Raw genomic sequence first — 25,626 nt, 5'->3', positions numbered from 1 at the left:
TTAACAATATTGCGAACATCTTTATCTTGTATTTGTATATGGTAGTCTTCTCCTTAAGGTTGTGAGACAAAACGGCAGGTAGAGGTGTGTCCTCGGTGTAATTGGTGTGTAATGTATGGTGTATTATTATCGGTAAAGGAGGTAACTTTAGCAGCACAGCCGGTTAATGTTGGGAACCAACTGAATCCAGCTGCTTTCAGAAGCAATAGTGCTCCACTCCTCTGAAACACCCCAAAATAGATTTTCTATTCCTTCACTTTCCTGCTCTCTCACTTCTCTCTCCCCTCCTGTATCTATGTTGCTCCCTCTTTTCTCTCACGTATTCAACTCTAAAAATATCCTATTAAGCCACGCTTTCCCTCTTTCTGTAAGGTGGAGTCTGGCTTCTTCCATGAGAGCGATGCAAAGACTGTGGGAAAGTCGATCAGGGACCGCGTGGCGCTTATCAAATGGAGAAGAGAGAGAAGCGCTTCTGCGGCGGCAGACCGGGGTGAAGGGGTTCTTGGCACCCAGACAACCCCGACTCAGGGCTCCTCCACTGCAGCCGCACCTGGTGGACAGCCCCCACCGCTGGAAATGGAGGAACACGAGGTGGACAGATTGTCCAAGCTGCCGGCTAGTGCCACCTCTGTGACATGTAAGAATTTCCGCGTGCCCTCTGCCCTGACACACACAAGCCATCGACGTTGTATGTTTTACCTGTGCGTACACTGAGTGACCCTTTGATCTCTGTACACCCCTGCAGCAGACAGCACATTCGACAGTGGTTTGGGCTCGGCCGTGTATTCAGACTCCCACAGCAGCCAGCAGAGTGTCCTCTACCAGTCTCTGCACGAGCCCATCACCATGGCAACGCAGCAGGTCTGTACCGTGAGCAGAACACATGCAGGGCCCATGTACATTTATTAACACACACTCTCACACACACACACACACACACACACACTCACACACTCACAATGTGAAACAAATTACTGGACATGTGCATCAAGGTCATTAAGTGCAAACAAGCAGTGTGCCCACACACAGATCCCCGCAGGATCATTACCCCACACATAAGCTTAGCAGACTCTCGGCACACATCAGCCCTAATTAACGTAGTCATATGCATTACATATGTGTATATTGTATGTCCATATCCATCCCTTACAAGTGTGCAAACATGCCACTCTGTCCGAAATCGCTGATCATCATCATTCCATCCTATTGTTTGTTTTTTTGTGAAAGTGTGATGTGCAGTAACATCTGTTTTGCTTTCGGGTTGCTGTTGGATCAGCACCCACACAGTGGTCCCTGTTTGGCCTCCTGTGAGAAGCGTGAGGCTTGGCAGGGAGCTCTGGGCCCACAGCTCAGGGCAGAAATGGGCGCCGTGGCACGGAGAGGAAGTGCCCCCGTCATCGACAGTCTCGGGGCCAACCGCATCGCTCAGTTCCAAGCCCTCGCCCGAGCCCAGAACGCAAGATCAATCAGCCCCATCCCCACCACATCGGAGAACCGATCGGAGTTCAGCCCCACCGAGGTCCACTTCGAGGCCGAGGATGGGTTCCCCTCCCAGAGCGCTTTGCCTCTGCTGCGGCCGTCCAATCCCGTCCTCTCGCACCTAGAGGCCCGTCGCCACAGCGACACTTGCATGCAATCGCAGCCGGGAGCCCCCAGCGGGGGTGCATCAACACCGGTTCCTGGTGGACGGCGACACTCTGACCTCAGCAGTCTCCTGAGTCTGAACCCTCAACACCACCACCAGGCTCTGCCTAGAACTCACATGTGCCACGCGTGTCTCTCTCTGTTGCTCCACCACCATCTCCCCCCTGTTGCCAGGCCAGCGCATTCCTATGCATGTGCCTTCAGACACCACCATCACGCCTCTAGTGGGGCACTGACTACCTCCGGGTCTGGAGGTGTTAAAGGTCAGAGTGACTGTTCAGACTTCTCCCTGCTGCAGAAGTCCCTGTTCAACATCATCAGCCGCAAAACAACCCCCGCTAACGCCTCATGCGCACAGGGCCCAACCCTGCCCCACCCATCCCCCCAGCGGCCTGCCCGCAGCTATGGAGACGGCACCCTGAAGGTTCACCCTCAGAGTGGCGGTCTGGTTGGGGAACCCAAGCCCCCCCATGACCGCAGGGCCAGCTACTGTGCTGGAGAGCAGCGAAGCACCGGGGCTGAGGGAGTGGTAGGTTCTCATCGGGCGACAAGCTTGCCCCCGAAGCTTGCATAGCCGATACCTCCTAGCCTGTAGGAGGCACAGCACTATTCTGCATGGAGCCAGTCTGATCTCCTGTCTGCTGTCTGCACCTTGCTGCCTTTTGAAGGCCTCTTGGCCTTACTATCTTCGTAGAAATCAGTAGTCTTAATGTTTGGGGGAACGTGGGACAAACTGTAGCAGATCAACTTCATGTCCTGCTGACTAATGACCTTAACATGCTGTCTTTCCGCTTCACTGACCCAGTGCCCAGCTGTGTTTTTGTTTTTTTCCCTGCCTTGGGATTGTGTACATCCTTTGACACTCCTTGGACAGAAGGCCACTGGTGGTACTAGGAGCAGTGGCCGCCTAACCTCTTTCCTCAACACCTCCCTCTCCTTCCCTCCTTCCCTCCTTCCCTTGTGTCCTTCCTTATTTTAGTGCACACCTGCTCATTGTGGAGACGGATGTTTTATGAACTTATTTTTAAACCTTCATCCTCTCATTATGTTTACATCCTGCATTATTTATTCTGTATTGAGGGTGTCATTTTCTGTAGCTTTTGTGGGCTTTTGTCTTGGGCCCAGTACTGGTCTCCCCCAAGAGATTCTAAAATAGTTCATTTCTTTCTTCCTCACTCAGGTCAACACTCCCGGGCTCCAGAACCAACCTTCACTCCAGAGCCTACCTTCCTCCAGCCCAGCTCATCACACTCCTCTCCAGTACATTCAGTCTGGACATAGCTATCCTACTGCAACCCTACCTCCAGCCTGTCTGCCAGCCGTTGCTGCAGCCAGCTATGCTGCTCCAGGTCAGCCGCAGGTCCAAGCTGCGTCGGCCACGGCGCAACAATTTGCACAGAACTACCAAGCACCGTTTCAGCAGCAACAGACGGCAGCTGCAGCGACGGGCTACCCTGCTCCCACTCAGCAACACACTGCAGTAGCAGCAGCATCCATGCCTGTCCAACAGACGGGACCTACAGTGACAGCAGCAGCAGCAACCTCCATGCCACTGCAGCAGCCAACGCAGAGCTACCCTGTTTCAACAGGAGTGCCCACTATGGCAGCCACTGCCCAGTGCCTCCCTACCCAGGCTCCCAGTGCTCCTCAGCAGGTGTTGCTGACTAGTCATCAGGCTGGTCAGAGCTTCTCCTCACCGACACATTATAGCCAACCAATCCCAATTCAACAACAACAGCACCACCAACAACCCTTGCAGCCGATTGCTCAATCTAATGTACAGCATACCCCTCAAGCTCTACAGGCTCATGTTCAGCTCGGTTATGACCAGCAAATGGGACAAGTTATGCAACAACAGCAAATGGTACATCAGTCTCAGCATAGCCTCCAGACCTCTATTCATCAACAACCAGCCCCAATACTACAACAACAACAACAACACAGCCACCAAGTAATGCAGAGTTCAGTTCCATCACAGAACCAACAGCTAGCCCAGCCTACATTTCAGCAGGTCCCTGCCTCCCAGCCCTATCCCACGTCTGCTCCGACAACACGAGTCCCTCCGGCCCAGCAAGTCTACCATGCTCCAGGTCAGTCTGATATCACCTCTCAAAGCAATGCACCCACTGGTTTGCAACCACAGATGGGCCAAGTACAAAGCCAGTACATGCCTGCCCAATCTGCTGCAGTGGGGCAGGCTTATTCATCTCTTCCTCAACAAGCTGCAGCCCCGCTGACCTACCCAGGATCAAGCCAAATGGTGACGGCCCAGAACCTTCCAGCCACTGCACACCCGATGCTGGATGCACCCATAGCACAACAGGTGAGTGTACAGTGATAATCATGAACTTTAACATCATCTAGCCATTTTGCATTTATTGGGCCCAGGTTTGAGTTCCCCCAGCTCTGACCCTGCTCTTTCTTTAATTTCTCATCAGTTCAATCCCCATCTCTACACCACAGCTTTCCTGAACCAGGTAGAACTCCATTCCTCACAGCACACTTTGTCACAGCAGTGCCCAGAAATGATGTTGTCGTAACATAAAAATCCAAAACAAAATGGACTTGAGAAATATTGTTTTTATGACAACATAGCTACTCAGTTCTGGAACCGTAAAGATTTGAGTAGGGGTTTCTGGCATAACTTCATCTACTTCCACCATGTGTGGAGAAGGGAAAAAGTGTTAAGGGCACGGTCACACATGAGCCAATTGAATATTCGCCTCCCATTCACTGCCATTCTTTGTGAGTGAAGGGGCAAATTAAAGCAATTTTGCATCTTGGCCCTATGTGTGGAGTACAGCATTGGTAAACTTTGACTGGCCCTCAGCCAGTAGCAAAGAATTGTGAGTTTGTGGTGCTTTGACTCCACTTTGCTGTAATTAGCAGTAGTTTTCTTAGTGAGCCAAGATGGAGGAGACCAACAACCACATCAACTCAAACTACAGCCAGTGATAAAAAAAAATTAAAGTCTACAAGCTCACAATGTGCAGTGAGCATGTAGATCAGCAATTTTTTAAATGTCTTTGAAAATTGCTGCTTTTGCCCTGGTTTTGACCTCTTTAGACAAATATTACTGCTGCCTTTTTTTGGGGGGTGCGTGAACTAGCCCAATAAACAGGAGTTTCCTCGGACACCGGCCAACAGAGAGCTAACGGAAGCAATAATGAAAACAATAACTGTGGTGTTATCCGCTAAGCCCCGTGCCTGCTCGGTGTCTGCAGAGCAGTGGAATTCAAAGCTCTGTGCAGCAGATGCACGACAGGATGGAGAATGTAAGCCATTCTAGTCGGAGTCAATAGCAGGAAAAGCACAGTGAAGGGGGGAGGGTGGGGGCTGTAACCAGAGTCCCTTCCATCATCCAACTTCCGGTGTATTTCTTTTTCCCCCCTCCTATTTTGATGCTTTCTGCTGGTCAGGGCATTTCACAGCTCGGACAAGATGGGCCGAGTCACAGGCAGAATTTCAACCAATCAGCACCCCAGCCACTGCCTCCTCAGCATTCATTGGTTCAGGCCCCTGTCCATCACCAGGTCCATCCCCTGCATATCTCCACCGCTTTGCCACCCACATACCCATCCCAGGTATACGCTTATAGAATCCCTCACGCTTATCACACCCATTTCTGTTTTCTTGAGTCTGATTTTTAGATTCAGTGGATGCCTCAGCAGAAGATTAAGGGATTTCTACTTTGTTTAGCCTCTCGAGACAGACTGTTGACTCAAAAAAAAAGCCACACACGTTTCTCCTTTACAGTCACATAAACAAGTCCTACTGTAAATAAAATGAGTCGAACCTACCCATTACCCAGCTGCTTAGCAGAAATGGAAAATCCCAAATATATTTTTAAGATATTTAAAAATATATTTTCGTGAACGGAAATGACAAACGGATGACAGCTTCCTGTGCAGAACTTTAAAGGGGGGGGGGGGCGGGGGTAATTACAGACTCTGTAGCATTCGAAGGTTGTGGAAGAGTTGTCTGGCTTGAGAGGCTAGACTTTGTTTGATGCACCATCCTCCTACTTTCAAACCTTCGCTTAATTTTGTGATGTTTCTTCAGTTCCCTTCACAGTATCCTTCTGTCCACGCGATGGCGGCTATGACCGACAATGACTCCTACCCTCAACCCTGTCCTGCTCCTCCACCCTACTCCTCCTCAACCTTGACCCCTCTACCTCCGATCTTCCTCTCTCCTGCCAAACCCGTCCCTCTAACGGTCCCTGTGATGGCGGCTATGACCGACAACGACTCCTCCTACCCTCAACTCTGTCCTGCTCTTTCACCCTACTCCTCCTCCTCAAACTTGACCCCTCTACCTCCAATCTTCCTCTCTCCTGGCAAAACCGTCCCTGTAACCCCCATGGTCTCCCCCCTCTCCCCCCTGCACCTAGAAAGCTCTTTGGCTCCCCCTGTCTCGGTGCCCTTCTTACAATCACCCACGCCCCCACCCCAACTAGCTATGGTAGGGCCCCCATCCCCACAGCACCAGCAGGTGTGTCCCACTACCCCTCAACACACGGCTGCGAGACCTGAAGTGTCTCATCCGCAGCCTGTGCTTATGGCAGCCCAAGTCACGCACGCACACCCCACCCCTGCACAACACACACACCCGCCCCCAGTCACCAGCGCTCAGCCTCTGAGACAGGTAATTATTATGGCTGCAGTATAATGCACGTGTTTACCAAGAAGGTGTGAATCGGAACTAACTAACTAGTTGTGTGTGTTGAGGGTGTGAGCCTTCGCTTGATAACCTCATTCATACTGTGTATGTTTTCTGCACAATCGATGTGCGTCATTTCACCAAAGAATCAAAACAGAAAAACATCCTGTCAATATATGGGTGGCATTTCAAAACATGCTGAAAGATGCTCAGGTTTCTATTACTGACAAAGGAAATTTGTTTGTGTTAAATTGAGCTTAATGCAATGATGGAGATGAAAACAACATGCCTTAGTGGAGATGAAAACAACATGCCTTAGTGGTAGTGTGACATGCTGTTGCCAAAAAAAAGTTGTTAAGTTTAGTTCTATACCTAATAGCTTGAAATGGGTTAACAACATTAAGCACAGTCATTAAAGGTCTAATGAAGTTACGATCGTACCAAAAATCTTTCTGGAGAACAAATAACTCCCTTCGACACAACACAACAGCAGCGCATAAGTACGTGTTATCTGCAAATCCATTTAATTTCTGGCTTCCTCTATGCAGGTTCCACAGCAGACTCTGCTCAGCCACCCGGAGCCAAAGCCTTCTGCTCAGCCGGCCCAGCCTGCAGTCTTTACCCCACCTGTATTGAATGGGCAGGACACTGGCACAGCCGCTGCTGCTCAATTGGACCCCACCCAAAACTTGTGCCAGATGCCTCCGCAGGCCCGGCATCAGGCCCAGAGCCACGCTCCAGTGCCGCTGCCCAGTGACTCTCAGATAGCATCATCGGTGCCTTCCAACTCCAATCTGACTCAGCAGAAACAGGCCGCTGCTCCCTTAGGGGCTGTGAGTCAGAGCACAACAGAGAGCAACCTGGAGGTATGGATAGACATGTGGTTTAATTCCTTAGGCTCCTCATAGTTAATTCACACACACTCGAACAACGGTGTCACACGCTGAAAATAGCTGATCTATGTCAACTTGTAGATCGGCTATTTTCAGTTTGCCATTAAGTATATATCGGGCTTTGACATAGTGCTATCTACCTTTTCCTCTCCTCTCTCTTGTCAAATTCTTACCGGCATCTCAAAATGAAATGCCTGACACTTGATGTAATCCTTTATTTCCCCCTGGTTGTTCTTATTTTCTGCATTTTGTTCTGTCTGTAGGATCAAGCTACTGAGAAACAGACAGCAGGACAGAGCTATGACAGGTACTAGCTCTTCTCAACTTAGAGAGGTGTTTGGATCATGTGGTGAGATGCTCTGTGATTTTGACAGATGCACGTTAGATGTGGCCAGTCTAGACCAGCTCTCAACTTTAGACAACATTCTGGCTTAACATTTACCCTCTGCTAAACCTATTTAAAAATATTTTTTTATTTAATAGGTTAGTAGGTACTATTTAGTTAGGGGTGATATTATTTGATTGAATAATACATTAGTTACATACATTTTACCTAATTACATTTTAGTAATCAAATAATGGGTTTAGTGATATGTCCATAATTACTACTTACTAATACTTTGTTATTTTACCTTCACTTTATGGTGTTTTTTTAAACATCTTTTGGGGGCTTTTCTGCCTTATTGAGACATAGTGCATAGTACATAGTGGAGACAGACAGGAAATGGGGGACGAGAGATGGGGAGTGACACACAGCAAAGGTCATCGGGATTTGAACCCACGACGTGCTGTCAGGCTGCATCAGAGCCTATACTGTATGTGGTATACACCTAGAACGCTAGGCCAGCAGGCGCCCTTCACTTCATGGTTTGAATGAATTACAGTACATAGATTCTAAAGATCAGATTCTGAAAATAATTTGTATTTTCTAGTTGCAGTCCTAGTTCTATTTTTCAGCCACGGTTACTCAACTACATTCCTTAATAATGCTGTAGTGAAATATTAATGCAGATGTCGCTGTACTTTAGGAGGTAAGTTGCAATTTCTCATTTGGTTGTGTAAAGGTTGAGCTTTTATATGATAATGACATTTGTATGTTTATTAGAGCATATTCTTTGAGCATCCTAATTCTGTAAATGGTTTATAAGCTCTAATGAAAGCCTTATTACTTGCCGTCCAAATCCTTGAATCAATGACAGTTTTATCCCTGCGTCGGGATAAAACTTTTGCAGCAGAATGCAGACTCTTGGGGCCTATCGTATGCCCCATTTACTTTGTCTGGATCCATCTATATTTGGATATGCCCAGGCATATTGAACACAACCCGTGTTCCTTTTACATTAGCAAGAGGAACATGGATATTAAGTATTAAGGACATTAATATTATTTGGTCTCAGACACCCATTAAAGGATATAACAAAACATTTGGAGGCCCAGTTCTCCACTGTGTTTTGTGAAGGTAACTCATCCAAGACATTTCATACTGCCCGTAATGAATAAGGTACTGATCCGTAAAATGTTCCCCTCCCTTTCTTCACAAAACTAGTATCAACTCAGATGCCACCTCAGGGAAGGAGATGAGTGATGGCTACGAGGGCACATACGGACTGAAAGGTGAAGGGAAAGTCCGCAAACATCACCGCAGGTCCACGCGCACCCGTTCCCGTCAGGAGAAGATCAGTAGGCCTAAACTCAGCATGCTAAACGTGGGTACCTATTAAACACGTTGTTGTAGGAGCTGTTTTTTACCCATGGACTACAAATCATATACACTCTACATTGCTGCCAACAATTTCCCAAAGCATACCGCAGTTTTTTTATGTGTTTTTTCTACCTTGGAGGGAAGCTTTTGATTTCTATTCATTTCAGATTTTCTTCCAAAATAAACTTGCAGAGACCTGTTACTTGCTAAAAATAAGCAATCATCACAATGAACTTCATGTGGCCTTTGTTTTGTCAAAGTTACTTACTGTACATGCCACACTTTGCATGGTCAGTCACAACACATTGAAGACACACGCACACAAATGGTATGTTACCACGACAAAACTAAATTAGAACATGTTCTTCATAGTGACATGAATAGTAGCTGGAGAAGCAGAAACACATGGGTTTATCACCTGAAAAGTTTGAATATAAATAAATAAAGAGGAAAATCTGATAAGTATTCTAAAATCTAAAAACTGAGGTATCCTTTGGAAAATGGTCAGCAGCAATGACAAGTATAAATGATTTCTAAAACTTGAAAATGTTATACTGTATACTGTTCACTGTCTTTAGTCAGCAAAGCATTAATTGGGGTGAATGGTGTTGCTCTTCGGTACAGGTATGTAACACAGGTGACAAGATGGTAGAATGTCAGCTGGAAACACACAACCACAAGATGGTCACCTTCAAGTTTGACCTGGATGGAGATGCACCAGAGGAGATCGCTACATACATGGTATGCATTTGACTGTAACTGGTGAAGCAATCTGGGTGGTTACTACTTCAGTAACATTCAAATGTCCTTCCAAAGTATAGACTGCCCGCCTCTTAGCTCTTTGTGAAATGATCTTTCATTTCATTCTTTCATGTCTCTAAAACTGCCAAAGTCCCAGTGATTGTGCTTTTCACTGCAATGCAGCAGCAGCAGAAATCTGTCTCTATCCTTTCTCTCTCTCTCTCTTCACCCCCCCTCCTTTCTCTCTCTCTCTTCACCCCCCCTCCTTTCTCTCTCTCTTCCCCCTCCCTTTCTGTCTTTCCTCTCTTTCTCCCTCTCCCAACCAGCCAGTTCTTACTTGGATAGTTATTTGTATAGACTGGATCTGTATTTAATAGAGCATCACTTGATTAACAATTATTCATATATCTCTGTCTGCTGTCGGGCAGAAACCAGCTAACTCCAAAATGTTCATTTCTTCAGGAAAGAAAAAAGTGGAGTTAGGAGGTTTTGTTCATCATTAATAAGAACAGCTGAATGGACCTCCAAGCTCACAATGAGGTTGGAGGTCAAAAGGGAGCTGAGCCTGGAATCAGCAAAACCAGCTAACTCCACCTTTTTTTGGTGGACTTAGCTGGTTTAGCAGAAAGTTTGAGGATCCAATGGAGTTAGCTGGTTTGTCAGAAGCGCTTTTTAATACTTTTCATTGGTTCAATATTTTTTTTACCAACACACAGTGTTCAAAAAGAGTGTTCAATAGCACTGATTTATGGGGGGAAAAATGCAAAAGCATCAAAATGGAGTTGGCTGGTTTCTGCCCGACAGCAACGAAAATGGATGACTGTCAATGTAAGTTTAATCAGATCCAATCACAGTGAAACAAGGGGTAAATTCAATTGGTTATTGAAAAATGCCCTGTACCATTATAAGAGGAAATTGGGTTACACGATTAAGTAAAAAACTCCTCTTAGAGCAATCCCACTATCGAAATATCTTACAGAACGACTACCAACTTTCTGCATCCATTTTTCTCCTCAGTGTGTTGGACAATCAACCTCAAATTGCACATGGGCATTGAACATATGCAGGGACTGACCAAGACGTTTTGTTTTTCCCAAATTTAAGCTGTTTATTAGTATTTTGGGGGTTCAACTGTCAACATCTCCTGCGTCGTTCTACCTGTCACAGGTGGAGAACGACTTCATCCTGCCCCTGGAGAAGGAGGTTTTCATTGAGCAGCTGAGGGACATCATGGAACAGGCAGAGAACATGCTGAGTGAGGACAGGGAGGGGGAGAGAAGCTTTGACCAACAGGGAGGTGGTCCCCAGCAGAGCCAAGGAGGAGCTGGCACACTGGTGACAGAGGTGAGTGAGGGGGAACTCTTGGCAGAGAGGCGATGCGGCCATCTTGGCCCGGGAGGAGAGAGGCGAGCGTTTCTATCTTGGGAACTTTGTCCTACCTTGTGGCACCGTTCGAGATGATTTTGCATGAGAAGCTGCCAACAGTTTGCCGCAAAGACGAGCATTGTTGCTGATATGACACTTTCATCTAACTGAATTTGCTCTCTGAAAGCCAAGTCCTGTGGCTGTTTATTGAATCATTTTAAAAGTTGTTGTTCATAATAAGCACCTTTGCTGTTTAATAACCACCCCCTTTCTCTTTAGAGTTCAAAGGCCGCCACGCCCAACAGTCCACAGTTGGTGTACCAACAGAATGGTGAGGGTTTTAGCTCTACATTCAGGCTGCAACTATCTTACCATTTATTTACATAGCGATTATTCTGTCAATTACTATTTGTTTTTTTGTTTTTACGATCTCAAATAATCAACATAAAATTGATTTAGACCATTTATGCCTTATTTTAGACTTTGTTGTACAACGGTGTCAAAAAGTAATGAAAATAGCGAATCTGCAAGCTCACAATGCATAGCCTCTAGATTGGCTATTTTTGCTCATTTAGACATTTTTGATCGCCGATAATGGCAAGAAGAAGGAAAAGGGGAGAATGCAAAAATCCCCCCCCCTCGATTTGAGTAAAAATAGATAATTTAATAATCTATTAAATTGATTAGTTTGATTAACTGTTACACTTACACTACTTCGAAACTAGTTCGAAATTCGTTTAAAATAAAAAAATAATGAACTCAGTCAATGTCTGTGGTTTACCGCAGGTACAGTTTGAATTTGCATTATTTTGAGACCTATTGTTGTGGCAAGGTATTGGGATGGAAGAGGATTTGATAAATGAGGTGTCAGGAGGCGGAGCGATCTCCGTATCCGATCGGTTGCCTTGTGATTTACGTTTGCACCCTTCCTATCTCAGTTCTTTTGCCCTACGGAGGATGTTATACAGTAGTTGTGTGTTTGAGTGCATTGTGTGTTTGTTGTCCTTGACAGTCCTCCACACTGGCAAGCGCTGGTTCATCATCTGCCCCGTGGCTGAGACGCCCACACCAGACAGAGAGAGCACCTCATCACATGTCTCTGCAGCCAATGGTACAGTATTCTGTGACTGAATGTATACACCAGTGGTTTGCAAACTTTTTGTTTCCCAAGACACACCAGTGGGCAAGTCAAAATCTCAAGCCACACCTTTATTCATTAATTGAAAATAGCCTCTATAACTTGTTATAACTCTGTAAATGTTTTATATTTACTAATGCCAGATAAAAAGCTGAGCCACTTAATCCTTCCCCCACAATGGCAGTTTTTTTATCGGGAAATGAGTGCACACAAAGAAAAAATAAATAAATAACAGCTTTTTGTATAATTATATACAGTAATATTGCATTAATAATGTGCTGTTGTCACATAATCCCAAGGCACACCTGGACTTGTCTTATAGCAATTTGGGAACCACTGGCATAGACACATTTGTACGGGGTATGTTGCTGATGTGTTCTACACATCAGCAGTCTCACGTGGCTAATGGACACAATTGTGACTCTTAATTTAGCTAATGGAGATTTGCGTGCCCTTCCCTTGGATTTGTTGATTACAGCAGACATGAATTTGTAGATGTTTTCAGGCTGTAAACAGTAACACAAGCTATCAGACACAACTATTATTTTGCTACTGTACCTAACTCTTTTTTTCTCATTATTATTATTATTATTAAACAATATTATTATTATTATTTGCTGCTGTAGGACAGTTGATAGGATGTTGTAGGGCTGGGCAATTAATCGAAAATATATTGAAATCGATATTTAGAACCAATAACCGACGTAATCTTGTAGGTTTATCAAATGATGAGAAGCAGAGTTCTTTGTTGATGATTTTGTTGTTGACACTAAAACATTCTAATATATATTTTTTTTATTGGCTAAATTGATTAGTCTTAACCCTGTATTATACTTTGTTGTACAATGGTGGCTTACAAAAAATTTGAAAATAGCTGATCTACAAGCTCATCAGTGTTGTAGAGCTTGAAGATCTGCCAGTTTCACTATTCATTTTATAATCGTTCATTAATCGTAATCGAGGAAGAACTTTGAAATAACCGTGGCATTGATTTGAAGTCATATCGCCCAGTCCTAGGATGTTGACAAGGGGTTCACATTCTCCCAGCAACAATAGGATGTCTATATGATTGGCCTGCAGCTGCTGCTGAAGAAGCAGTGTGTGCATTAGTGTTGAGGTCAGTTACATAAGCATGCTGCTGCAGAGGCTCTGGGCCTATACCAACTTACCAAGTCCACTCCAACCCAACCTGATGGAAGAAGACAATTGATGCAATGCAACAATCCGTCACCCACAGGACTCTGTCCTCTTTAGGGCTGCAACTATTGAAGATTTTATTATTGAAGATGTTCTGATGTATTGTATATATACACTCACTGTATAATTGATTTTTTTTATTTTTTTTTATAATCGACTGAATGGATTGATAATCTGATTAAACACTTAAGCCCTATTTTATACATTGTCGAACAACGGTGTCACACAAAAATAGTAAAAATAGTGGACCCACAAGTAAGAGCGATCAGCTATTTTTGCAAAAAAAAGACCAAAGAAATCCACAAATTGATTATTTTATTAAAATCTATTATCTTTTATAATCGATTAAATCAATTAGTTCAATTAACTGTTTAACCCCTAGACCTCTTCTTCACACAGCACTTTGTTTTCCTTTTCTAATAAGCTCTTCTTTATAACTTTCTCTTCTCTCCGTTTTGTCTCTTTTTGTTGTAGCAGAGTGTGAGGCGTCAGCCCCATCCTTGGTCAGATCCGGCAGCGACGCGTCTGCCCGCTTGCCCTCCAGAGCCCCCGCAGCTCAGAGCGCCGTACAAGCTCAGGACCCCAATGTGGGTCGGGCGCACGTCCAGCAGCCTCAACCCTCCACTGCCACCGCCGGTGTAAGCCGCCACGACTCCCCTCGTGCGGACGAGCCTTGCATATCGGCCGTCTCCATGGTAACGGATATTCCGTGCTGCGCCATTGTGCCGCCTGTATCTCTGGATGTGAACGCAGGACATAAAGGGGCAACTGGTCACTCAAATCAAATGGCCAGTCCTACCGGCGAGCCGCCCCCACCGATGGCCTCCCATCAACCAGTGGTCCTGCAGCAACCCTATGCCACGCCCATGCAGCCTGGCACGGTCGCCTCCCAGCCCCAGAGCCCGGCTCACCAGGCCTCCCAGTCCCAGCAGCAGGCTAGTAGTGGGGGGCTGGGGGAGTCCGATAGTGACGTGCCTCGTCGGGTGGAGTTTGTGGACTGTGCCATTAAGACCTTGGACGAGAAGCTGAGAACATTGCTCTACCAGGAGCACACTCCCACCCAACCTTCCGCCGCTGCCACAGACCCCCAGGGCTCCAGTGCAGAGGGCAAGGGGGAACTTCTGGTACGAATGAATCTATTTGTGTGTAGGGCTCAAAATTAACTTTTTTACTTGGTTTGCACTTTGGATTAAAAAGTTAAAAGCACCAGAAAAATGTAGGGGCACCCACCAAAATGTAAGAAGCTATTACAAAGTATGTCATCGATTTTTTTCATCGATGGAAACCACATTACAACTTACAATACAGTTTACAAGTAGGATAATATGGTGAAAGTAGCCTTTAAAACGCATGGTAGGCCACCACTGGGGCTTTATGCAATATGCTGGGGCCAGGATTTAAAATTAAGTCTCTTGGCTGTCCAAGAGACTTCAATCCATTCTTCAATCCATTATCTTTCGCTTTCGTTCACTCATTGTTCCATGTTGGTCGCACCACAGCAATCATTTGGACAAATGCTCCCAATAATGTTTTGAGGTCAAGCAGTTAAAATTTCAGGTGCATTTGCGACCAATGCGGTCACAATTTAGAGCTTTTTGTGTGTGGAGGAGCTTTCAGACATTGATCAGTGCCCAAGTTTTAGGCAGTGTCTTTGAATCCATTCACTACAGTTTAACGTTGACTTTACCATTGCCTGTAATCACTGATTTTTTTTTTACCATCGCCTGTAATCATCAAGACTAATGCTGTGTTCGGGAGAACGGGGAGGGTAATTAAATTACTGCTGTCAACCAGATGTTTTATCATTATCTGCTCCTCTTTATCTGGCATGTGTGCCTTGCCTAAAAAAGACTCAGGGACTGACAGTTCTGAGGCCAGGACATGATAATGGGTTAGCACACAATCTGATTTACACATGGGAACATTCTGACCCTTGTTTGTCTCTTTTCTTTTTTAGCCTCAGATTCTTGAACGCACAGATAGTGTGGGTGGCTCTGCAGTGGCAGGTGAGTGACAAGAGCTGCTCTTACATTAATCACACTTTGACAAGTGATTCGGATGTTTGTGTCACAATACTAATAGTTTTGTTTTCTCCCCCCCTGCCTCAAGTGTCTAACGGGTTATTGAACAGGAAAGATGTGGTTACCGGTTCATACAGCTCGAAAAACCGCTTCCAAGTAAGACTACTTACTACTCTGATAACTCCACATAGGCACATCTGTTCCCCAGAAACTATATTTTGACCAAGTCCTGACTTCTCATTGTCTATCCTGTACATTGTCCAAAGATTGAATTATTTGCTGAAGCTAGATCATGTCCCTATTTTGGGCATGATATTTTCAAAAACATCTTCATTAATTGAACAATTTTCAAACACTAGAGGTTCGGGCCGATACACGGCCCTCACACCTACGTTGCACCGCCGATCCGACTGATATGCCTATATATGGAGATCCCTGTATATGTCAGTCCTTGTCCCTTTTATGTCCATATAGAGGTCCGTCCGCCCGCGGTCCTCTTTATGCCAATACACAGTCTTCTCCATGATATCTCCCCAGATTGTCCCAACTCCTCCGGATGTTATCTGGCGCTTGGAGAAAACCCGGAAGAGCTGCAGCTCCTGTAGCTCCCAGGCGCCCTCCAGTGGCTCTGGAGGGTCTCACGCCCACACGCAGGGCTCGAGCAGACGAGAGCAGGGGTGTGTGGCCGTGGGCAGGTTCTCTGTGACGGCCGCCGACGAGGAGGGGGACGTGGAGACGCCCCGACCTCATTGCAGTAATCGTTACTCCGCCCCTCCCGATTTCTACCGTGCCTCCAGTCCAGACATCACCCCCACCCACATCCCCCGCGCTCACACCATCGACGCCCCCACCCATCGGCCTCGCCTGTTCCGCCTCTGCTCTGACTCGGCAGAGGACGAAGACAGCAGCGCCTTTGCCCCGCCTTCCCCCCATGTCCCTCCCCCTGCCCACTCCCTCTCCGAGCATAGCGGAAGTGACCTCATGAAGAGGGCGGTGGCCTTCTTCCGCCGCTCGGGCCGCAGCGGCGGCACACAGAGATCCGATTCGCCGAGTCGTCAGGCCGTGGCGATGAATGGCCATGCCACCTCACCTCCCGGGGGAGCGAACGGCTATGTCAGCAGCGACAACGACTCTGAGTTCGAGGATACCGACATGAAGAAGGAGTTGCAGAGGCTGAGAGAAAAGTAAGACACACAGATGCATGTGCACCGGATGCCCATGAGTGCACATACTGTCAGTATAAATACCCCAGAAAGCTCACACTTACACAAGCTTACACACTTGATTGTGCGCCATGTCGCGCACCAAAAATAACCGATCTACAAGCTCGCAACGAGTTGCATCACAACGCATTGTGAGCTTGTATATCAGCTGTTTTCGGTGTGCGACACCGACGCACAGCTAAGTATAAATCAGACTATAGGGCACTAGTTGATGTGCTCATAAAACAGTGCAGAGCTTTAATAGGCAGTCAATGACCTTTCTCGAATCCGTCAAGGCAATAGCTTTGACAACCAACAGAGGAATGGGGTACAGTCTTTATTAGTGCCTGTCTTTTTTCCCTGTAATTTTTCATCAGGCACATGAAGGAGATCTCTGAGCTGCAGGCGTACCAGCGGGGCGAGATCGAGGGCCTGTACAAGGACCTTGGTAAAACTCTGCCCCCCAGTGTTGGTCTGCTGCACGCTGCACCCCCCAGCGGCCGCAGACGCAGGGCAAGCAAGAACAAGCTGAAAACTGGCAAGCTGCTCAACCCCACAGTGCTACAGCTCAGAAACAATATCAACAGCACCGCTGGTGAGAAGAAAGGTGTGTGTGTGTGTTCATTTCTGAACTTTTATGATTCTTTCAGGAACTGCTATGAGAAATAGTTTTTTTTAAATATATGATTAATTCATGTCGGTACATAAAAATACTTAGAATTCAGTAATTTGAAAGAATTAACTGATCTACTCTGTATTAGTGGAGTTACGGAGTATAGCTTCAACTTTCAACTTCTCAGCACAAATTTTCAATAGTTACCATATTTCATTCAATACTATTTAGAACAAAGATTAAACGATTCTATTCGATTCTAACAATGCAAAAGAATCGACACTTTTAAGATCATAACAGTGCAGCGATGCATTTTTACACCCCTAGTGCCCGCCCACACATTTGTGCCAAATAATCTCATGGTAATGTCACAGTGGAACGGTGTTAAGGCAACCATTTTGACTTGCATCCTCTTCATGTCTGTCACCACCAAGGTGAGAGTGCCAGTGACTCCAGTTCTCCGGCCAAAAGTTCTGTTGTGTCGGACAGTTCTGCACGTTCCAGCGGCAGCAGCAGCTCCAGCACCCGGCCCGACATTAGAGCACCAGAGATGGTCCACACGCAGCAGCCCTGCTCCCTCAAGGGCTCCGTCTCCTCAGACAACATCTATGCTGGGCTACACGGTGACAGCATGGCCTCCCAAGGACGCCCTAGCCAAGGTATTTTAGAGACTTAAACCCTCTATTCTTAGTAAAAAACGGACCTGAGTTGCACCTGTACAGTGCACTCTTTTTTTTTCACTCTATACCAAATCTCTTCTCCAAAAATGGCCGATCTACAAGAGATCGGCTAGATCGTCTATTTTTGGCAAACATTCCCCCCAGGATAGGCAAGTGCATATACACACACACCAAAATATGCACACAGCTTGTAGATGGAGCATGGTGTTCATCATTGTGCCAAAGATGAAGTTAAGGAGCATGAGTTGTCATGAGCAGGTTTGCACCTCAAAGGATTCTAGTCCTTTTTAGCTGATCTTTCTTCACACTTGGACTGAACAACCCTGTATCTAAATATTTATATCCGTTCTGAAACTTTCTTTAATAGCCTTGAGCTACTAACTCTGGATGTTTCTGGAATGTATTGTCTCTAAAACGTTTTGGTTAATATTTTACACCCATCAACACACTCTTTTTTTCTGTGTGGAATTTTACAGTGGGATTGGTAGCATCTGTCGGATTGAGGAAAGAAGCAGAGGTTGAAAGGTCGCCGGTTGAAATCCTGGGCGACCTGACAGCTGGGCTCCTAAGCCCCCTTAATAATCTGAGTCAAACTTGACACAAATAATTAGGGGTGTGCCGATACCACTTTTTCATGAGCGAGTATAAATATGTTCATACTCATACTTTGTATTTCAATAAAGTTAATAATATTAATATTTAGGAATGTATTGAGCAGGAGCAGGATACATGAGCAGGATTTTCCCTTAAAGTAGCATAAACGTATTCTAAAGTTATATTACTTGTGGCCTAGCGGTTCCCTCTGGGTTATGGGATCGAGAGAGCCGACACATCCCTCCGGGTTATGGGAACAATGCCGCTTATGGTTTTTACACTTAGTTTTACAGTAGATGGACTGTAAGACCTTTTTTGACCCCACAGGGGAAATTCAGCTGTCATGCAGTTATGAAACACAAGATCAATACAGAAACAGTACTAGGAGTAAAAACTACATAAAAATAATAAACAATAAAATAATATCGTATACATGTAGTAGCACACAGCGATTAGGAATAATCCCTGGCGACAAGTGGCAAGATACTACACAATGCACCTTCAAAATTCTCCAAAATTAGCAACAGTTTGGAGACAAAGAAATGGAAAAAGAGAAAAGAAGTGGGTATACTGTATGTGAGTGTACGGGTGTTATTGCTATTGGCAAGCTATTGCCAAGCTTCAATGATGTTGTATACAAATAATTTAGCCTCTAGTGTGCAGCTCTTTGGCCCCTTATGGAGCCCCTGTAAAGGAGTGATGACATTAGTCCATACAGTAGTGTTTACTGACACCAGACAATATGACAATCTTATTTCTCAGTATCCTTTGCTGGTGCTTTTAACCACTTTCAACCTGGCTTTCCTATTTTTAATTTTCAAAAATGTTCAATATGTTTTTGATTTTCAGAAATAGCTAAAATAGCACATCTCCAAGCTCACAATGCATCATGAGAGCTTGTAGATCTGCCATTTTCGTTGTAAAGGACTTAAGTGGTTAAATGGTGGAGGTTTCTCATGCTTGTCTCTGTGCACTTTTACAGAAGTGTCTCTTGTTTTCTTCTCTTCTTCCCTCTTATATTCATTTTTTTACAGGCTGGACGGTTTACCACCAAACGTCAGAGAGAGTGACCTATAAATCTAGCAAACCGCGCACTAGATTCCTCAGTGGACCCGTGTCACTGTCCATCTGTTTGTATTTGTTTCTTTCTATTTTCTCTCCCCACACTCATTCTCCATCTTTATCGCTTCTATTTCACCTCCTCTATTTGACGTAGTGGATCTTCTTCCTCGCCCTCCTCCTCACCGACCACTGTCCAGGACACAAACATAATGTCATAGATTTCTGACCCCCTTCCCCATGGGTCTGACGTTCCTCCATACAAACGCTTCAAGCACTGCTTTCTGGCTTTAGCAAGCAGATCCCCAACATGCATGGGGTTAAAGCTAGTCTTCTCCAAACATGGACAGGTGATGCCTGAGGTCAGATCTCAGCCCAGAGTGTGTGCTGCGTGTGTGCGCGTGCACAATGCACATGAGTGAAAGAGAGCGTGAATAAATCTTTTTAACCTTATTTTTTTGTATGCATTGTTTTCATCCACAGTTTATTTTCATTATATGGCGCCTCCCCAGTTAAAGCATTTAAAGACGAGCTGAAATGAAAAATATGTTTTCCCCCTTTTAGAGTATATCTGCAGTCATAATCGAGACATGCAGTAGTTAACAACAGATGGCAAAGACATTGAAACAAATTCAATTATTATCTTAAGTCTAATCTTATTTACTTCCTGTCATACAAAAATGTTATGCGTGATTACATTAGCATGTACTAGCCAATTTGAACCAATAATATGTTATGCACCTCTCAATCACTCTTCCACATGGAGATATGATCATGGAGGTATGAAAGAATTGGAGATGGCGTCCAAGCATGGCCGCTCATTCATTTCAATTAAACTTGTTCACCCAGCCATGACTATGATTCATTATGCTAGACACTAGAGCACACTGCTACTATGTTGAATATCAGCAAACATGGCTGTCGCATGTTACAAATTATCTCCTTCTTAAAGTTAAATGGTACACTCATTTCTCACCTCAAATGGTACAAAACATTTGAGGTGAGAAATGCAGTACAGAAACTTTATTCAGCACTGCCTCGTTTCTTTCTTTGTTTTTTAGTTTGTGGACCGACATGACATCAAGGCGGCTCATGGTATTCGCCAATGCTCAAAATCATTCCTCATAGCCGGTTAACAGATACTCATCAGCACTCTGATGGAGGTTAAAATCTCCAGTGGTTCAACCCCGCCCCATCGCTGCGTTTGGCTGAGACGCACCCAGCCACAGTTTCACTAGGAAATGCATCCAATTAAATTAAACTCTCAAAATATCATTTCATTTCATCTTTATTGCCCCAGTGTGTGGTCTTGTGTATGTACAGTATACTTATACAGAGACTGCCCACCCCTACCACCACCTTCCCACTAAGCCAGGGGCCGTTTGCTGTGCTAGGAGAACTCTGTCCCTCATGTTTGGACTGGGAAAGACGTGCATGGTTGCAGGCGCCAGGCAGGGCACTGATGGAGACTTACTCCACCGTATAAAGGGCTGTATCATTAAATATTTCTACTTTGTTCTCCTTCCAAACCCACCCCACCTCTGTTACTTGCATGTTCATGAGAAGTGCTGACTCTGCTGTGTGCTCCTTTGTTTTGGATTTTTCGGTTCCTTATTTTGTAATTTACAGGCATTCTCATGTTGACCAATGCTGTGATCTCTGTCTGGATCAAAGCTGCAATGAACCTGCTTTGCTAAATTCTCCTGTCTGCTAATTGGCCTCTATATGGCCATGCAGGAGTTATTAATCCACATTGCTGTAGAAAACTAACAAATGAGTAATTTTAGGCCTTTGTTTTACATTATTGTGAAAATCTGCAATAGGACACGGTCACGTAATAGGATTAGTGAAGTGAATATATTTGAGCCGTCTTCCTGGATGACTGGCTTCAGTTAATTGCAAACCAGTCTCTTTTAAAACCAAATTAATAACCCAGCAAGGGTTCAGGGTTCCATTTCTGTTTCAGGCCTTCCTTTCCCTATTTATGACCCTTTTGGAATGACCTCACATGTTAAAGAACACCTAGACTCTTGTTCCCATTTATTCTGTGATTTTAAACCCCACACCTCTCCTCCTTTCCCCACTCTCTCTTCCTCTCTCTTTCTATGTCCCTGATTGATTTGATAGCTGTGTGTGGCTTTGAGGCAGCTTGTCGTCAGGCCAGTTTGTACAGTGGTGTACAGTGTGTCCTGGTCTAACTGTTTCTGTCTTGTGCTGTTCTACCTTTTCATAGGGTCCACTCTGAAACGACTATGTCTAGGCAAAGAGCGCAGTAGTAGTAACTATCTCATTCATTTTCTATCTCTCTGTCTATTTTTGTTCCATTTTATGTTTGCATGGGCCATGGGCACATAATTTGTTATTGATGTGTTCCTTTGGCACTTAAAATGTGGCAGGTTCTGTTGGGAAATCGGATGCAATGAAAATGTGACACTATGCCTTCATTTACTTTTGTATCCTATAATGCATGGCAGTATGCCTACAGTACATGTCTGGATGTTGTGTTTGCCTGCATATCTATATGTTTCCATTTTTCTGTTTTAATTTGTGAAGGTAAACTAAGCTGTAATCCTTTGGCTGCTGCTCAGCATGGTTAACTACAGGAAAATATGTTTAATCAAATTTGGTTTACTAAATGTACTTGAGAACTGGCAAGAATGGATTTTATAGTTGACAATAAAGCCGTTGGCTGTGCCGGTTCGTTGTTGTAATGGTGCCTTACATTCTGTGGCCTCACAGCAGCCAACTGATTCGCTGGGAATTGTTCAAACTGGGCAGACTTTCCAACTGGGTAGAGTGTAAATTGCTTTCTGTCTTTCCAGGGTCTGCTCATGGCACCGCAACAGCTCCGACAGCCCCCAATCAGACGCAAGCACCACCTGCTATGGCTGCACCTTTACCATCTCCTCAGCCAATCGTAGGGCTAGCGCAGGTCCAGACGAACAACAGCAACAACAAGAAGGGCACCTTCACAGATGACCTTCACAAACTGGTGGATGACTGGACAAAGGAAACTCTGGCGGCATCCCATCAACCTCGACCGTCCCTGAACCAGATCAAACAGCAGAGACGCTGGCAGGATCTGGAAGGCAAAGCGCCACCCATGGGCGCAGCCACACATGAGGTATCTGGCATGGGAACAGTGAGAGAAAACACATGAATTGTTCTTGAAACGGCACTGTGATTATTTTAACCACATTAGACGTCCTTTTTTGCGCAAATCGTCTAAACTTTTTTCTTCGTTAAAAAAACTGCAAAAATAGCAGATCTGCAAGGTTTGTTGTGTGATCTTGTGGATCGGTTATTTTCTCTATTTGTCGTAAGACAAGTGGTTAATCCAATTTGCTCTAACTTTTAACTTCCGTTTTCTTCCCAGGTGAGATGCCCCTCCAACAGCAGCAAGTTCCAGCTGCCCCTCTCCTGCCCAATGACTGCTGCTTTAGCCCCTGCAATGCCCACAGCCTTAGGTGCCGGCTCCTCTGCAATGCTTCCTCCTGGGTATATTTCGGCTGCTGGCACCTACAGCGGGGCAGTGCCTGGTCCTGTTTACGGGCAGCAGTGGCCAGGCTTGCCGACCCCTGCGGGGTCTGTGGGTCCTGTGGGCCTGCATGGCACTGCAGGAGTGATACCCTACGCTACCATGGCAAAGTCAGGGGTACCAGCCTACCCTCTGGTCCTGCACCACCCCGAGAATGGCTCCTATCCCAACACTACCAGGACTACCTAACCTACCGTGTCTAGTTTCCGTCAAGGCTGCACCCCACAACCTTCCTGGGCAGGATTGTCTGGCAACAATCTGCTCTGCTACACTAGAGCCACATTATGTACATAATCTGTGAGCTTGTAAATAATACATTGAGTGTTGGCGTCCTTTATAACAACACCTACAGTTTATTGTATATATACTATGTAAATAGTATATATGTTCAGTGTGTGTGGGGGTGTCTTGAGTTCCTAATGCTTTTCGCTTTGGTCTTGACTAAACTCATGCCATACTAGACATAATGTCAGTGATCACAATACGATGTTTCACCATATCCTACTTTAATACCATTTTCAACATTGATTTAGCCTCTCTCTCAATTTATGTCCACTTGAAACACTACATTAGAATCCAAACACAGTGGCGTGAGATGACAGGGCCGTGTTTATGTTGAAGATATCTGAAGGAATGTAGTGCCTTGAACATAACGTTTTTCTTTTTCTTTTCCTTTTCATTTTTTTTGTGAAAGAAAAGCATGCAACGCACCCAACTGATTTTATATCACGGTGGCTTGAGTGCTGCTTCCGTTTTTAATGCATTACAGACACTTTTGTTGTTGGTTTACATATGAATGCCCTTGTAGTACTGCACTATTAACACAGTATATGCTCTTATTAAAGTAATACATTTGTTTTAAACCCTGTTTACTTTCCACGCCGTGACAGAGAGAACGCCATAGTGGTGAGACGTACGAATGCCTTGCAGGAACAAAAGATTGATGTACGTTTGAGTGGGGAAATCAAAACCCTAACCAAGCCACCAGCCAAATTCCACTCTTTCAGGTCAAATGGTTCAGTTGGGCACAGACTCTTTTGGATATGAATGATAATATAAGAGTTGGACATCGAAGGCGTTGGCAGTGTTGTAATAGGTAGTGTCCAGAGCCATATACTGCACACTGTATATACGTAGGTTCTCTCTCTGTATGCCTCTGGTAGTGCCCAGATCAGAATGTAGCAGTGGTTTTGAGAAGTAGTTTGGCGAGGCTTTAAAGTGCAATTCAACCCCTCTACAAAGCTTTGATCGTGGCTTTGCCACAAGCCTTATCCCCGACACGTGCAACAGGAGCGACAGTAGCTGCAAAGTTGAACAGATGTAGAAGAAATCACCAAGCAAACACTGAATTTACTACCGCTACATGTTTTCATTGCTGCCCCAACGGGGCGCTGCTCTTTTCCAGCATATACAGTGCTGTTTGTAAGTATTTTTCGTGCAATCATTGGTTAAGTGTTATTGCGTTAATGTTTCAAAGCTTGATTTTGATGCTGCTATTCTGTCAGGTGATTCCACTGTACATATTAAAAATGCATCAGTGTATTAGCATACTGTTTGATGGTACACTAGAATCACCCCAAGGAATAACCTTCTGAATCCTTTACATGCGAGATGCTTGTGAAGCAGTGTTATTGCCTTGTTGAAATTATATTTTCTATTTTCCCAAAGTTATTTTTGATGATAGACTTGATTTTGTTTTATTGCATTGTTTTTTTCTCATCAATTATCAGTATTTTAAAAATATAGAACATTTACATAATACTTGATAGGGGAGATTTGCACAACGTAACATGTTCTCCCTCAACCAATTCCAACCTGTATTAATTTCCAACATTCTGTATATAGAGTTCCACCCCCACAATTGAGCATGGCCAGCTGTTCATATTTTCCAACAGATATAAACGCAACTGTGGTTTCACAAATCCATCACACCACTCAAAGTTTGCAGCACCCCAATCCTGCCAAGCTGTGAATTGTACAGTTTTCTTGTAATTTATATTTGTACATTTTGTTTGACTGTTTAGGGGGAGGGATGGGTTTGCTTTGATGTATATTATTCCATCAATTCGGTATGAATTGGACTTTTATAGGATATTATGCAGAGTCTTCTGCTTCTGGTAAAAGTAGTAAGAGATTTCTGTTCTCTGTTACTTGTATCTGGTATCCTCTGCTCCCTGGCTGTTGACTCATATTGTGAGCAGATGAGGGAATAACTACTGTTTTGGAGAAAATTGAAATGCACAGAGTGCACTCACTGTGCTTGCTCTGGTCATGTCACTGTTTCTGCACAGCATTGCCCCCTATTGAATATGCTCTGTCAATAACTGATTTGCATTTGAATATCTGTGTGGGATTGCTTCTGCCTGCTGTACTTCCCACTGCATTATAGACTATACCCAGCCCGGTCAAACCCTGTCAGCCGCACTCTAATCACTAAAACTGTACATGTTAAGAGAGAAATAAACATTATTTTGTGCTTGATTGTGTGTCTGTTTTGTTTTTCATTCATAATTTTGTCGTAGCCTAAGCCTATTAAACTTAGTTTTTTTTCAGGGATAACAAACACATGTTCATGGC

The 25,626-nt window shown here is 44.9% G+C and overlaps 1 protein-coding gene across 8 annotated transcripts in view; it reads left to right on the top strand.

Annotated features, from left to right (window-relative positions):
• Positions 1-25,530, top strand: part of LOC311053894 (serine/threonine-protein kinase WNK2) — a 52,687-nt gene extending 27,157 nt beyond the window's left edge. For 2 of the 8 annotated variants that reach the window (XM_084069664.1, XM_084069670.1), the window contains 23 exons: positions 373-637; positions 746-861; positions 1,277-2,173; positions 2,825-3,967; positions 4,083-4,121; positions 5,064-5,228; positions 5,707-6,291; positions 6,855-7,172; positions 7,463-7,506; positions 8,746-8,905; positions 9,526-9,642; positions 10,810-10,986; positions 11,287-11,338; positions 12,020-12,118; positions 13,817-14,466; positions 15,300-15,348; positions 15,452-15,519; positions 15,901-16,547; positions 16,943-17,172; positions 17,613-17,837; positions 21,745-21,789; positions 22,334-22,635; positions 22,888-25,530. In XM_084069664.1, the coding sequence (XP_083925790.1) occupies positions 373-637; positions 746-861; positions 1,277-2,173; positions 2,825-3,967; positions 4,083-4,121; positions 5,064-5,228; positions 5,707-6,291; positions 6,855-7,172; positions 7,463-7,506; positions 8,746-8,905; positions 9,526-9,642; positions 10,810-10,986; positions 11,287-11,338; positions 12,020-12,118; positions 13,817-14,466; positions 15,300-15,348; positions 15,452-15,519; positions 15,901-16,547; positions 16,943-17,172; positions 17,613-17,837; positions 21,745-21,789; positions 22,334-22,635; positions 22,888-23,238 (6,744 nt within the window). In that variant the 3' untranslated portion in view covers positions 23,239-25,530. Of the gene's footprint in view, positions 1-372; positions 638-745; positions 862-1,276; positions 2,174-2,824; positions 3,968-4,082; positions 4,122-5,063; positions 5,229-5,706; positions 6,292-6,854; positions 7,173-7,462; positions 7,507-8,745; positions 8,906-9,525; positions 9,643-10,809; positions 10,987-11,286; positions 11,339-12,019; positions 12,119-13,816; positions 14,467-15,299; positions 15,349-15,451; positions 15,520-15,900; positions 16,548-16,942; positions 17,173-17,612; positions 17,838-19,486; positions 22,636-22,887 lie in introns of those variants that run through there. The other 6 variants (XM_084069665.1, XM_084069666.1, XM_084069669.1 and 3 more) reach the window with 6 other exon arrangements.
• Positions 25,531-25,626: the final 96 nt, after the last annotated feature.

The sequence above is a fragment of the Gymnoscopelus microlampas genome (assembly GCF_963454915.1).
Source record: "Gymnoscopelus microlampas genome assembly, chromosome: 10".
NCBI lineage: Eukaryota > Metazoa > Chordata > Actinopteri > Myctophiformes > Myctophidae > Gymnoscopelus > Gymnoscopelus microlampas.
The sequence above is the reverse complement of the archived record's forward strand: the minus strand, read 5'-3'. Positions and strand labels throughout refer to the sequence as shown.